Genomic DNA, 15,000 nt, shown 5'->3' with positions numbered 1-15,000 from the left:
GCTTGATTATACTTCCGTGATGCTGTAGGTATGATAATTACGAATGCATTATTTTTGTTAATGATTTCATTTATAATTCTCTCTCTCTCTCTCTCTCTCTCTCTCTCTCTCTCTCTCTCTCTCTCTCTCTCTCTCTCTCTCTCTCTCTCTCTCTCTCTCTCTCTCTCTCTCTCTCTCACACACACACACACATACCTACTAATACTTAATCCATATAAATACACGTAATGCATAAATAAAAAAAAAAAAATAAAATAAATTGTAAACATAGGCAACAGCGGAAACGCCATCATGGTCTGGGTGACGAGGGCCGAGGGAAGAGAGACAGGCCTCTACGGAACGTTGAGGAAGAAACACCGAGAATTGTATTGCGTCCCTTGTGTCTTGTAGGTTAGTACTCTACTTAGATTTTACATTGTGAATGTCGTTCATACCACGTGTGCGCGCCTGTGTAATTTATTCTTTATTTATTTAATTCTTTGTTCTTTTAACTAGGTTTATTGTTGAATGAGTTGTTATTGTGTTCTGTTGTCGTTAACCATCAAAGAAAACGTTGGGAGTACCCGTAACTCTGCTACATAACTATTTATACATAGTGTCAGTGCTCTACGGTGTGGTTATTGTGCTTTCACAAATATCGTATTTCACTGCTCTCAATGAGCATGCAATGACACTAACAGTAACAACATTCGCGTTTGACTTTACATCTACATAAAGATCGTTATTGGAAATTAACATTAACAAAGAAACAGCCTTGAAGTGTTTTAATTATTGATCACTTTTCATTAAATAAACTTCCCTCGCAAATTAATAACAACGAAGCTATATTTTTCAAAATAATTAAAAACAACTGACTAATTTCTCCACTGCTCATGCACGGATCTCGTGCGCGTATAGTTCCTGTTATCTTACTTGTGACGTCACGGCCAGTGCCACGATTTGATTGGCCAATTATTTGGCGGTTAATTTAAAAGCCTGTGGTGAAACAAGGCACGAGGAAACAGCCAGTGAATTAACCAAAGCAAAAGCTATGAAATTCAATAATAAAAATAGTTTCGTCATGGCCTTTTGAAGGCGGCAAGGCTGCCTGAAACTATTACGTGAGCACGGATTGCTACTCTCTGATGTGCTTTGTAAGGTGTACAATTTACCTTGCACTAAGAAATGATAGGTGGTTTTGCAACCATTGGCAAAAAGATTTTAAAAAACGAAACGGAGTAAGCAGTGTTCTTTCTCCGTCAGTGACTTCAAAGGAGCATTTCTCAGGGAGCCCATGTCCCTCCCTCTGAGATTTCATGTTTTATAAATCACTGCCTACAGAAAGGTCGAACCATAATACCATTTTTGAGAATCTCGGTGGGCAGAGCGAACCGGCGTTGACTGGAGGAGTTTTGCTCCGAAGTAACGGTGAACTGCCTCTCTAATCTAGACCCGATAGGGGAAGAAAAACAACGTGGTCGAGACTGACGAGTCTTGCTTCGGAAAGCGGAAATACGAGCGTGGACAGGAACTGAGTAACGTCTGGGTGATTGGAGGCATAGAGAGGGAGTTGAAAAGGTGTTTCCTCATTCCCCCTATGCCTTCCCAGTCTCCTAACGGAAATAAGGAAACTCTGGTCCCGCTTATAAAGAACTATATTCTTCTAGGAACCACCTCTGTACGGACGGTTGGGAACCTTTCTTGGGCTCGACAAGGAGGGTTACGCCCACCGAGTGATTAACTCTCGAAGGAAATTACGGATTCAGAAGACCGCAATACCTCTCCCGCTGTCTATTCACAACAACTTTCACTATAGATTTCACAATTTCCTCATTGAGATTGCCTGCCTTTACCCTCCTCACTCTGAGCAACATCAGCCGTCGCTCCTGCTCCCGCAAGCCACTCCGATGTCAGCGTTGATATCAACGGCCCTCAACCAGGCCCATCTTCTGCATAGTTGTGTCACAGGTTATTTCTTGGAAGTGACTATATTTACGGTAGTGCGCGTGCACAGTATTGAATTCTCGTGCGTACAACCGACATGTGGGAGCGCCGGGAGCGCCCGTTGCTGAGACTGTCCGACGCTCTCCTGCCGTGAATACGTGGAGGATTCTTTGTTTTCCTGTGCATGGTTCGGGGGAGTCAGCCCTCAGGAGGAGGGTCACAGGGGGCACAGCCCTCTGCATTAGACAGTATAGTGACTTAATCGGTACCGTAATTACAGAGTTCGAGTTGGAGAATTTCACATTGCGCACGCGCGGCCGAAACTCCCGTAAAACTAGTCAACAGACATCGCATTGCAATACGTAAATGTAGCCACAACCTTACTTCTTAGTAAGGATTATTAAGAATATTCTAATCCTGGGGGTCCAGGGTCATAGCCCCTGGCTATGGAAAAGAATAGGCAAGGACGGGATCCAGGAAAAATAATAGGTTAGGTTAAAGGGTCGGTATCCACGAAAGTTCTGTTTGAGACGATTCTGAGACTAAAAGTTGAACTCTCAAAAGTGTCTCAGGCCGGCGCGCTGCCACTTTTAAAATATCAGCAAATAAATAGATAAAATTAATACTTTTATATTACTCAAAATAGCGTATATCAGGCTTAAGTGTTTATTATACTAATGCAGTAATGGACACGTTCATTTTAAATAAAACATGACATACATCAAATAATATAAGTGGCCACGTGGCACATCGCCGTTTGAGTGCCTACATCGTTCATTTGCACTCATCAGGTTATTTCAGTTCAGATGTATGTAGATGTGTTTTTCTAATCTAATGTGCTAGCTTTACACATATGAATTTATATTTACGGGAAACAAACATGATTAATGAAAGTGAAATGACCTTTGCTGAAGCGCCGGGCCATGACATCGCCTTCTGCTAACAATTATGATTAATAAATACCTTCAAATTCATAAAGATATTTTTTGCTTGGGGTAAAACATATATTGTGCATGAGTAACATGTATAAAGGCCTAGGTACCACGAGATAAATATGAAAATTAATGGGAAACCCTCTGCCAAAGCGTGGAGGCCCTCGCTTGTGGCGGACCTATTCTAAAGTTTTTATTGGCCTAGATACGCATAAATCAGACGAGTCAAATCTCCCTCTCTCTCACTCATATATATATATATATATATATATATATATATATATATATATATATATAAATATGTGTGTGTGTGTGTGTGTGTGTGTGTGTGTGTGTGTGTGTGTGTGTGTGTGTGTGTGTGTGTGTGTGTGTGTGTGTGTTAACACTGTCAACATATTCTCTACAGCTGAGATGTGATTCAAATCTGTTGCAAAATATTTTCAACTGAAAATATTTTTCTCCATTCTGTCTCAAATTTGAAGACAGGTCGAAGATTGTCGTAAGTCCTGAGAATAGACTCGGGACAGTTTTCCAAATTAGTGGTCCATATTTGTATATGCGCATACATATTTGTGTGAATATATACATATATATTTGTATATTATATATTAAATACATATCCATGTCTATTATATATCTATATATATACATTGTATATTGTCTATATTATATATATATATATATATATATATATATATATATATATATATACATACATACATTGTATATCTGTCTATATATATATATATATATATATATATATATATATATATATATAAGATGTATACATATATGTACATAATAGATATAGGTGTAGCGTAATTCGGGGCAAGACGAGACCTTGGGGTCTTTTACGAGGAAAAAGCCTCGTTTTAGCTTTAGAGAACTTCAAAACTATTCAAAACACGTTGTTTGAATAATCGTTTGTCGTTGACTCTTGACTGCGAAGGAAGGAAGACAGCTGTTGCGAAGAAAAGAACGCTTTTATCAAGGTGGAGTTGATTTATGTTATTGCTCGCCGCCATTCTTAATCGAAACGGTCACGGAAAAAAAAAATCAGTTGCTTAAGCAATATAATGTATTAAAGTAAACCTCCAGTACATGTCAATATCAAAGAAAGCTATCAATGACAAGGTCAAATTTCCGTTTTGTTGTTATTATGAATTAATTTCTTGTATTTGTTTTGGGGCAAGACGCGACTTCTTGGATTTGCAGTAATGGCCTAAGATGCTGTAAACACAGTGCGTATTTGAATGTTTAAAGAAAGTACAAATAGTGGCATGGAAACCCTTCCAGGAGATGACTGGATACAATGTAGCAAATGTTACTTGTGGTTCCATAAAGCTTGCTGTTTCATCACTAACAACTTCTAATTTTATGTATGACTTCTGTATAAAACTTCAAGTTGATATTTCCAGTTTTGATTAAATAGTTTAAATCTTAAATAAAGGAGTTCTCATGTTATTTTAGTAATGTTTGTTATGCCAGGTTTGCTTGGAAAATTTAGTTATTAAATATTAAACTTGCATAAAGGAACAAAAAGCAGTGTTTCATGGCATGTGATTAATTTTTTTTTCTTTTTTTGTAATCTAGGATAGATTTTGGATGTAAGTGGATCAAAAGAACTTTTGTTCCTGTCTCATCTTGCCCCACATAATGGGCAAGATGAAACAGTTTGGCCTTTGGTATTATTTTTATTTTACTCTACTCGTTAGTTTTTAGACACACACACCACACACACACACACACACACACACATATTATATATATATATATTATATATATATATATATATATATATATAATATATATATATATATAATATTGGCTCGTCTGATTTATGCCTACCTAGGCTAAAGAAAACTTTAAAATAACAGAAGGCGATGTCACGGCCCGGCGCTTCAGCAAAGGTCATTTACTTACATTAATCATGTTTGTTTCCTGTAGATATGTTTTTATATGTGTAACACTAACACATTAGCTTAGAAAAAACACATCTGGATACATTTGAAGGTATTTTTGAACCTGATATAAACTGGTAAGAGCAAATGAACGATGTAGCAATCGAATGTCAGATTTTGTTTAAAATGAACGTGTCCGTGACTTGATGAGTATAATAAACAATGAAACCTTATATACGCTATTTTGAGTATATAAAGTATTAATTTTATCTATTTATTTGCTGATATTTTTATATGTGGCAGGGCGCTGGCCTGAGACACTTTTGAGACAGTCTCAAATTTTAGTCTCAGAATCGCCTCAAAACTGTCTGAGAACTTTCGTGGATACCGCCCCAGGGCCACATCCCCTGGTTAGGGAAAAAGAATGAGACGAGCCTTGTACATTCCAAATCTTATACCTTTTTGGTATGATGGCGCAGCTGCATGTTTTTTTCGGCAAACTCGTAATGCAAGCGAAAATTGATGGGCGATAAACAGCTTCAAACGTGTAATAATTAGGTTATAAGCAAAGAGAAACAATAAAATATAGACAAATTTGGAGAGAAAATTTCAATGATATCAAGAGTGGGCCATTCTTACATGGAAGACATTCTAGCCATTTCCGATGGAAACGAACCACAGAATCAACTGGACTAAAACAATAGAAATCGAACGAATCTAGTATCGTCCTGAGAAGTGTTGGTGACGTCCTTTTCCAAATTCACCGATCGGTAGAGGGCCGGCAGCTAAAACTGCATTGGTTTACTGAGTTCGGTTTTATTTGTGTAATGCACCTTTGTGTTTAATCATGTTCTTTTCAATTTGAAGCATAACAAAAAAAAGGTGTGTTCGCATGTCCGTCAGGGGGGGGGGGGGGGGGGCAAGGAATCCACCTTGAAGCCAAGGGGCGCAACCTGGAAAATTGGGACCACTGGTTTAGGGCTTACCATAGCTTTGGCATCGCTGCGTCCAGGACTCGTGCTTGGACGCCCCTCTCAGCTGTGAGTGAGAGCTGGCATGCCGGAGCCAAAGCTCGGCCGGAAAGGAACTGGCCACCCGACAGCCTCATCCCGCGGCTCGGCATGCATGTTTTCTTTACGAGCGTTTCCCCTACCTCCATTGAAATTTGAACCAGCTCTGACTTTAACCCGATATATGCATTATATGACGCGTGTGTGTGTGTGTATGCGTGCGTTTGCGTGTATGCATCTGTGCGTGTGTTTGTATGTATAGATTAGTTTTAATCAGACGTTTATGAATACATATGTATTTGGAAATTTTGTATTGCAGGCATTGCAGATCGCCACAATGATTGTAGAGGTCCTGCTATTCGTGGTGGGAGCGATTCTGCTTCACTATTGGATTTCCAGACCTCGGGGAATGCCACCAGGTAAGGCTGTATAGTTCAGGCTTTGAGCATGGAGATGGCAATACATTAAACAATAACATTTTCCTTTACTGAAAAATTATTACAAAACACATTTCAGGCCCGATGGTCATACCATACCTTGGCTCCAGGCCTGTCTTCAATGTCGAGCATGTGCAGAAGATGCACAAAATATATGGTGATATATTTAAGTAAGTTTCTTTTTTCTCTCCACTTTTCATACTAGATTCTTTTGCCCAAGCGTTCTTTAAAATGCCGGGAGAAATACGAATATCTAAACAATGAGTAAGGAGTCATGTGAAAATCATACAAGTTGCTGACCTGAAATCTCATTCAGTATACTGCAAGTTCTGAGGTCATGTAAAGCAACCTTCAGTAGTACTAGTATGAAAGAGTGCGAGTTCTCACCCTATAACTTCCCTTTCCCGTTTTTCATATATAGCAGTGCATCTTTTACATATATGTTGAGCTTTTGTATATCCATGTTGTAAAAGGGACAGCGATTTAAGGCCCTATCTTTCGTAATCTTTGAGAAAATGAACATCATATAAAACTTGTTCTGTTGTATAAAAAAGTAAATGAAAATGGATATCTTCACAATACTAGAGAGATTCTCATTCATACCTTTTTCTTCATTTGTCGCAATGAACGCATAAGTTATTAGTGTGGTTGTTAGTCTTCTTAAGGGTACTTCTGACGAAGTCATCTGATGCAGCTTTAGTACCTGAAAATATGCATAAATGAATGAATACAGAAAAACATATGCTAAATATACAATGTGTTTATATATATGTATACATATATACATATACATGAAAATCTACTTTTCAGGGCGGAACTAGGGCCGCACAAGTTTATATTCCTTTGCAACAACAAACTTATCAAGGAAGCGTTGGCAAAGGCTGAATTTGCTGATCGTCCCCAATTAGAAATGGTGCACTTTCTGACTGATGGACAAGAAGCGGGTCTGTAGATATTCTGTGTATTGTATATGGAATGTGCAGTTAATGTATCACATTTGGTATTTGTGAATATATATGCAACGTATATTGCGTACACACACAAACAGAGAGGAGAGAGAGAGGCACACACACGCCTACTGCATCAGGTAGTACACAGCTTGCAATAATGTGCATTACGCAGGTGTCGTAATGAGCAACGGCAAGCGATGGCAGAACGCTCGGAGGTTCCTGCTGCGCAACCTTCGCGATCTCGGGATGGGAAAGACCTACCTGGAGGAGAGCATCCTGGAGGAGGCTAGAGCGCTGGTCAAGGACTTCAAATCCAACGCAGGAACGCCTTGTCACACGCCGGAGTCGCTCAATATTGCCGTCTTGAACATCATTTGGCAGATGGTCGCAAGTATGTCGCATCCCCGAAAGATTAAAATTCTCTGAACTAGTGAACAGTATTTTTAGCCTATTATTATCAATCATTATTATTAGTATTATTACTATGATTCGTCTTATTATTCAATGCTTTATTAATTTTCGTCTTTTATTATTATTTCTATTATTCATTATTTTTATTGATATTGTTGTTATTGCTGTGATAACAATGATAATGAGGATAATACTACTAATTATTATTGTCATTATTATTATTATTAGTGTTATTATCATCATCGTCACCATCATCACAGTTATAGTTGTTGTTCTCATTGTTATCATCATCATTACAATTGTAGTGTTATTTTCATTATCATCATTACACAGACAAGCGCTACGATCTCCACGACAAAGAAGTGCTCAACCCCATCGCCATCTTGAGGTCCATCGACGCGTCCTCCAAGGTCTTGTTGATTGAGTTCATCCCTTGGCTGAGGAAACTGCTGCCAGAATTCGTGAAGGAAAAATTACTGACAGGCATCATGAGGAAGGTCAAAGACAGCATAGTGACTTTATTGAAGGTAAACGGGCGTGGTGTGGATACCTTCATTTTTTTTCTTTCATTCTCCTTATTTTTTTCTTTTCTTCGTTTGAAGTCCGTTAAATAATTCCTAGGGTGGAATGATGAATGTTACCATCTGGTATATTTTATTGATGACGCGTGGATATGTGTGTGTGTGTGTGTGTGTATTTGCATACTAATAAAAAGTGTTTATACGCATCTATGTGGGATGGATAGGTGTATGTGTTAATCTCATGTAAAGCATACGTTACTGGAAACGTGCCCGGCTTCCCTCAGGACACGATAGATTCTCACAGAGCCACCCTCGACCCGGCCAACCCGCGTGACGTCATCGATGAATATTTGATAGCCATAGACGAAAAGAGCGAAATTGCTGAGTACTTCGGTGGTGAGTTTTTGTTTTTTATTTCTGCTTATTTGCTAGATAAATGTAAAAGAAAACGTTTCGATAAATGATCATAGAAATCTATTTAAACCATAGAAAAAAATGTTTTTTTTATAATTGTGTGCTATTATAACTCTTGTCTGTTATCATTATTTTCCTTTAACACTTTCGATGACAAATAGGCTATGTATTAGCAGTGAATATGGTAACAGAAGGCCAAATGTACTCCCGGCAGAGCTGGATCTGATGAGGATCATCTTCGACCTGTTCGCCGCGGGCTTTGACACGACGGCCAACACCCTGCGCTGGATCATCCTCTACATGGCCAGGTTCCCCGAAGTGCAGCGCCGCGTCCAACAGCAGATCGACGAGGTTGTCCCGCGCGACACCTTGCCCTCATACCAGCACAAGAGTCGGTACGTTCACCTGTCTTGCCAGCGAACCATCTGCTGAGTATCAGAGCCTGATAACATGTTTAGGACTTGACTGATGTGGCAATGTCCCCTTCTCAGGCTGCCGTTACTCGAAGCGACGATCCAGGAGGTTCTTCGCTCATCGTCCATGATTCACAGCGGAGTCCAACGCGCAGCTCAGACTGATACTTACTTGGGAGGCTACTTCATTCCGAAGGCAAGTATCTGCCTCATCCGTCTTCTTACCCGTCTTTCTTTCCTAAATGCATAAAGAAAATACTACAGACGCCAGGTAATAAACCCATAACTGAAATGCACTGTACCTCAGGGGTCGTGGGTGTTCGGGTGCTCGGGAATATGCCACATGGACTCACGCTACTGGGAAGAACCGCAGGAGTTCCGACCCGAGCGGTTCCTCGACCAAGAAGGAAAAGTCAAAACGCCAAAGGAGGGACTCATGCCATTTGGTTCAGGTAAGCCAAATCCTCCTGCGTCAAGCTCATACCCTATGGCGACTATAATCATGATACCCTTTAATGAAACGCAAAAGGCGATAATAATCAGAAATTTTCTAACGCAGGACGAAGGAGCTGTCTTGGAGAGGCTCTGTCAAGGATGGAACTATACATATTCACGGCAGCCCTTCTGCAGAACTTCACTTTCTCCCCTCCAGCGGGCGTCGAGGTCGACCTAGAAGCCAACCCCAAACAACCTGCTTCACGTATGCCAAAAGAGCAAAATATTGTCATCAGCATCAGGGAATGATAACCTAGTCGTCTTGCACTTTGAGAGCAAATTTTGATTTTTCGATCTTCAGTTTCTCCAGTACCTACATGTTCATGTTATATCGTATAAGGCATTATATATTATCATTATATGATCCAAAAATAGTATGCTCATTCTTATTGTCATCCTGTTGTTGTTTTTACTTCTGAAGTTATTATTGCCTTTTAATATTATCGTTTTTGTCATGATTTCTGTCGTTTTGTCGGTAGTATCATCTAAATGTAAACCAAGAGGGAAGAGAAAGCTCAGGGAAGTTTTGTGATTGATTATAAAGTCTAAAATATTCTTGTTGTTAAATCAATATTAAGAGCTGGTCAATAGAAATTAGATTGACCAAAATGTGCTTGCTTATAAATTCACCTTTGTTTAAGAACAATATATCCGATGTTTAGCCAAATAACGTATTGTTTAAATCATTGGGTTTAGTACCTGTGTACAAAACAAGGACAATGTAGTCAGTTTGGTTGCGTGTTCTTTTGTCTGGTGAAAACCACGTGTACAAGTGTCTTGGGTGGTGTTGGAACAATGTATTGGCTATAACTAAATTATTTGTACTACAGAATTCAATAAAATCTTTACCTCTTTCATTTATATCTCCAAGGCCGAATTTTCCACAGGTGTAATTTTTTAGATTATTTTTTCCTACTTTGGCGTTGAGGTCTCCCATTATTATTTTTACATCTCTGTTAGGGATTGTCTAAAGTATCTTGGAGAGAGTTATAAAAAAATTCCATTTCTTCATCACTTGCAATATTGGTTGGTGCGTAGCATTGTATAATACTAATATTATGAGGTTTTGCTTGTATTCTGACTTTTAAAATGCGATCATTTATTGGGCTGTACCAAATTAGTGCATTTGCAGTTTTTTTTTTCGTGAGAATCATAGCAACTCCGTGACTATAATTTCCTTCTTCTTTTCCAGAAAAAAGAACTGTCTTGTTTTCTTTAGTTTTGAAACTTCCATTACTTTTCCAATTGGTCTCACTTATTCCTAGTATTTGAATGTTGTATCTATCCATTTCGTTACAGACCATATGTAATTTACCCATCTCTTTCATTTTCCTTACGTTCCACATTCCGATTTTTAATGTGTTTCTTAATTGGACATGTTTTCTTATCTTCTTTGTCTTCCAGATGCATGTTTAACATTGTCAGCCTGGTTGCCCACTGACTAACGCGCCCCTTGATAACCCACGCGACGGGCGATGTGGTATGAATTATCGTTTCTGTATTTAATCATTGGTGTAGAGGTTTGTCAGGAGAAAATAAAAGTTGAGTGGAATCCCCCAGGCTCCTTCTCAACTCGCAGTCTCCAACTAACTAGGAGGAACTATCTCTGCCGCTTTTAAAACAGTTACACTGTAATACGCCAAACATATTATTTGATGAAACCAGTAATCAGTAGAACTGAAGGTGTTTTCACCAGATATTCACTGCCCTGCTGCCGACAGTTTCACCGCAACCCTGGTATAGGGAGCTAATAGGGTGCTATCCTTGTTCAAGGGAACCCCAGGGTGCAGTTTATTGTCTTACCCAGGACAAGAGATCTTCCTACTGTACGTTAAAAGTGTCTCTTTTCTATACTATTTTTCGTTATTTTTCACAGCGTATAAAACATGGCTAGAAGATGGGATTTTTGCTTTTTTTTTCTTCAAATAAATAAATAATTTTATTTTTCCCCTCATTGTAAACAAACAGAGGGGGGGACTTCGAATGAAGGAAAGCCCATGTTTCAATAAGAATTTTCTACGCCAAAGTGAAAAAGGATTCGTGTAACTGACAAATGAAAAACGTAGTGATTAAAGTCATAACGCACAAATACTGCTCTGTTATGCTGAAAACAGAGATATACTGAAATTTATGTGGGTTTCCATAATTAAAGAAATAAACCAGGAACATATGTAGACATAAACAATGATATGCACCTATATAGGGCTAAGGTACCAGGTACATAACCCATAACGAGTTGTACTAAACCAACTGTACCACGCGACCCAACAAAAATTGTTCAACAATGATCTTACCAGTTACCTGCCTAGGCATGGTGGAGTACTGATAGCGAGGCTTTACGCACATTCCCCTTGGGCGTTCGGTGAAAGTGATGCAAAAAAATAAATCCTATATGGAATCTCTGCCACTCCAGGTACATGGTGCAAAATGAGCAGTACTAAAGCAGACCCAGCAAAACACTTAAGCAACTAGGAACTTTTTATCTTCATAGATATAACTAATCTACTATACTAGGGTTTTACGCACATTTTCCATGAGTACTCAGTGGCATTGATTCAGAAATCTAAATCCTATCCATGGGTATATAGATACCTGATATACAAACACACACATGCATACATACGTGCGTGTGGGTGTGTATATGTGTGTGTGTGTGTGTATATATATATATATATATATATATATATATATATATATATATTATATATATATGTATGTATGTATGTATACATATATACTTATGTATATGCATATATATATATACATAATTAGACGAAATTGAATCCGGAATGGTTTATCATTGCACAAAGACTGCAAAAGCAAGAACTGAATCAAGTCCCGGGAGGAGGGTCAAAGCCAAAGGGTCTCGGGAAGGCTTTGCTAACTACAGACGATGTAAGGTCATCCAAACCCCATTGGTTAACACAAATTAGATGATTTTTTAATCATCAGAACTTCTTATATTTATATTTCATATGAATTCGGAGATTTATGAATTGATTTAACGTCTTTCCAGTCAAGGTAATGGCCTTTATCAAGTGAAGAAAACAAGTATTAGATTCAATTCTTAATATCACTTTTATGCTTATTCATTCTTTTCCCAAGGCTTTGCCAGTTTCCCCTATACAAGATTTACGACATTCCTTAGAAGAAATACCTTGAATATCAAAGTAACCGAAGCGCAATTGGCCGCAATGTACGTGACCAATTATTTACGTAACATGTTCGGATAGAACAAGATCAATTCCAACACTTTTAAATACTAATGGAATTTTTAATAAATTACTGGCACTGCCTTTAATCTTCGATTTCGCAGATGAAAAAAGAAAAAAAAGTTGCACATGGCCCAAGGAACACTGACGATACAATCGATTTCTAAATAAATAAAGGGGGTTCGAAAAAATAAGGTAGCGATATGAGTCGGTTTACGGTAAAACAAAATTTAAGTGAGCCATTTATATTTGGTTCGCAAAGAAAACCTCTTGAGTTGTTGTAATATTTATTTCATCCTGAAATATTATATAAATGTAAATAACACATCCTACACCTCATATAGGCCTATTTTAAGGAAATAATTCCTAAAGTACAGTAATTCATATATATATATATATATATATATAATATAATATATAATTTAAAATAATATATATATATATATATATATATGTATGTATGTATGTATGTATATAACATATTTTTTTTTTTTTCTTCACAATTACTCCTACATTTACAGCATTGTTTCCTACTGTTCTGAAAATAACAGATCACTGATTTTATAGAAATAAAATATATTCCTTTATATTCATCTCATATTAACACAAATTATAATTCATTGATGCAGTTGGTGGACCGCATTTTTTTATATTTTCTTATTTTATCAAAATACAAGTACAATTGTTTTTACAACTATACTACTCATATATTACATTTATGATATACAACCAATTTGCTGTCCTTATAATGGCTAATCTATTTGAAACTCACTTCGTAACACTCCGGTTTTCTAAGGCGAAATCACAAGGAGCCAGATCGTCACCAGCCACCTTTCCTGTTGTCCACTGTAATATCGTTATTACAACGTTTTAGGTTTTCTTTAAAAAAAAAAAAAATAAAATATATATATATATATATATATATATATATATATATATATATATATATATATATTATACGAATATCTAAGTTACTTTGGTACACTACAAACAAGATCGTGTATAAATACCAGCAAACATGTTCTGTATACTTCACATCTACCTTGCAAAAGCGACACATGCTTCCCTCTGTCCCTCTGTGGCACAAAAAAAAGACGAGATGCGCAATATATTGTCATAATGATTAGATTCCTATTTATAATTCATCCCAGGATTAACATTTACATTTCAGCATTATGTCCTTTAAAGAAAATTTAGAATTTCATAATCCATATCATCTTTAAAGATGATACAATATTATACAAATAAGTATTTCATTTCTAAATATTCCAGTTCTACTTTAAAATTAATAATATATGCGAGGTTCGGATGCTACGTAGAAAGAAACAACATATAGACCAAATCGTGCCACACACAATATATATATTTTTTCATATATATGTGTATATATGTGTGTATGTATATATTACATATATCTACATATATGTATATATATATATATATATATATATATATATATATATATATATATATATATATATGTGTGTGGTGTGTGTATATACATATATATATATATTATATATATATATATATATATATATATATATATATATATAAACTTTCCAGTTATTTATTTGGTTAGCAAGCACCCCGCCAAATTTTACGCAACATATTTAGATTTTTAGATTGAATCAATAGGTAGTGCAAGTTAAGTTTACCAAAAAGGACCATCCAATGTAAAAAGAAAAAATTATAATAATACGAGGACAAACCTTATTGCGGTGAATACAAATCAACATCGACAAGGAGGAAGCGACGCTGGTTTGAATCCAGGATGTTCGTTATTGTCGTTAACATTCATTAAGTGCCCAAGAAGTGATGCTTCCTCCTCCCTAAGAGCGCACGTTTATACGTTTGCCTTCGCTCCCCACCACGTGTGTTCGATGGTGTCAATAGGATGGACAAAGTTGTGGGAGTGTTCACTTTCAGGTGCTGAAACACTTCTTTATTGAGGTAGTTATCGGCCATTGTTTCCAGGAGACTGTCTGAAATCCCTAGATGGCACAGTATTTTTTTTTTTTTTTTTTTTTTTTCAATTCCGACATCCCACCGAAGACCCAATGGCTCTCAATTAATCTGCCGACGTCATACTTGCGTTTTCCGAAAATGACTCATCACTTTCTACATCAGTAGCAATGCCACATATTTTTTCAGTAATTAGTACCTTTCTGCAAAAGCTCCTCCAGTCACAAGTTCTTTTAGTCGATATTTTTAGTTCGTCTCTTAACAGACAGTAAAAGAAATAAATAAAGAGCTCACAGCAATATATATATATATATATATATATATATATATATATATATATATATATATATATATTATATATATATATGTCTACTTCGATTTGCAATCATATTTTCGAAAATATTTAATTGCCGCTC

At 37.0% G+C, this 15,000-nt stretch overlaps 1 protein-coding gene across 4 annotated transcripts in view; it reads left to right on the top strand.

The window, feature by feature from the left end:
- The window catches only part of LOC119595889 (cytochrome P450 2L1-like), a 15,336-nt gene extending 5,318 nt beyond the window's left edge, over positions 1-10,018 (top strand). For 2 of the 4 annotated variants that reach the window (XM_037945100.1, XM_037945103.1), the window contains exons 2-11: positions 6,086-6,185; positions 6,283-6,373; positions 7,014-7,147; positions 7,326-7,544; positions 7,898-8,091; positions 8,370-8,481; positions 8,714-8,894; positions 8,991-9,108; positions 9,220-9,364; positions 9,472-10,018. In XM_037945100.1, coding sequence (XP_037801028.1) covers positions 6,104-6,185; positions 6,283-6,373; positions 7,014-7,147; positions 7,326-7,544; positions 7,898-8,091; positions 8,370-8,481; positions 8,714-8,894; positions 8,991-9,108; positions 9,220-9,364; positions 9,472-9,656 — 1,461 coding nt within the window. In that variant the 5' untranslated portion in view covers positions 6,086-6,103 and the 3' untranslated portion in view covers positions 9,657-10,018. Of the gene's footprint in view, positions 1-271; positions 391-3,714; positions 3,848-6,085; positions 6,186-6,282; positions 6,374-7,013; positions 7,148-7,325; positions 7,545-7,897; positions 8,092-8,369; positions 8,482-8,713; positions 8,895-8,990; positions 9,109-9,219; positions 9,365-9,471 lie in introns of those variants that run through there. The other 2 variants (XM_037945101.1, XM_037945102.1) reach the window with 2 other exon arrangements.
- The last annotated feature ends 4,982 nt before the right edge of the window (positions 10,019-15,000 follow it).

Source organism: Penaeus monodon, chromosome 36 (assembly GCF_015228065.2).
Source record: "Penaeus monodon isolate SGIC_2016 chromosome 36, NSTDA_Pmon_1, whole genome shotgun sequence".
Taxonomy (NCBI): domain Eukaryota; kingdom Metazoa; phylum Arthropoda; class Malacostraca; order Decapoda; family Penaeidae; genus Penaeus; species Penaeus monodon.
This window is presented reverse-complemented; position numbering and strand designations above follow the sequence as displayed.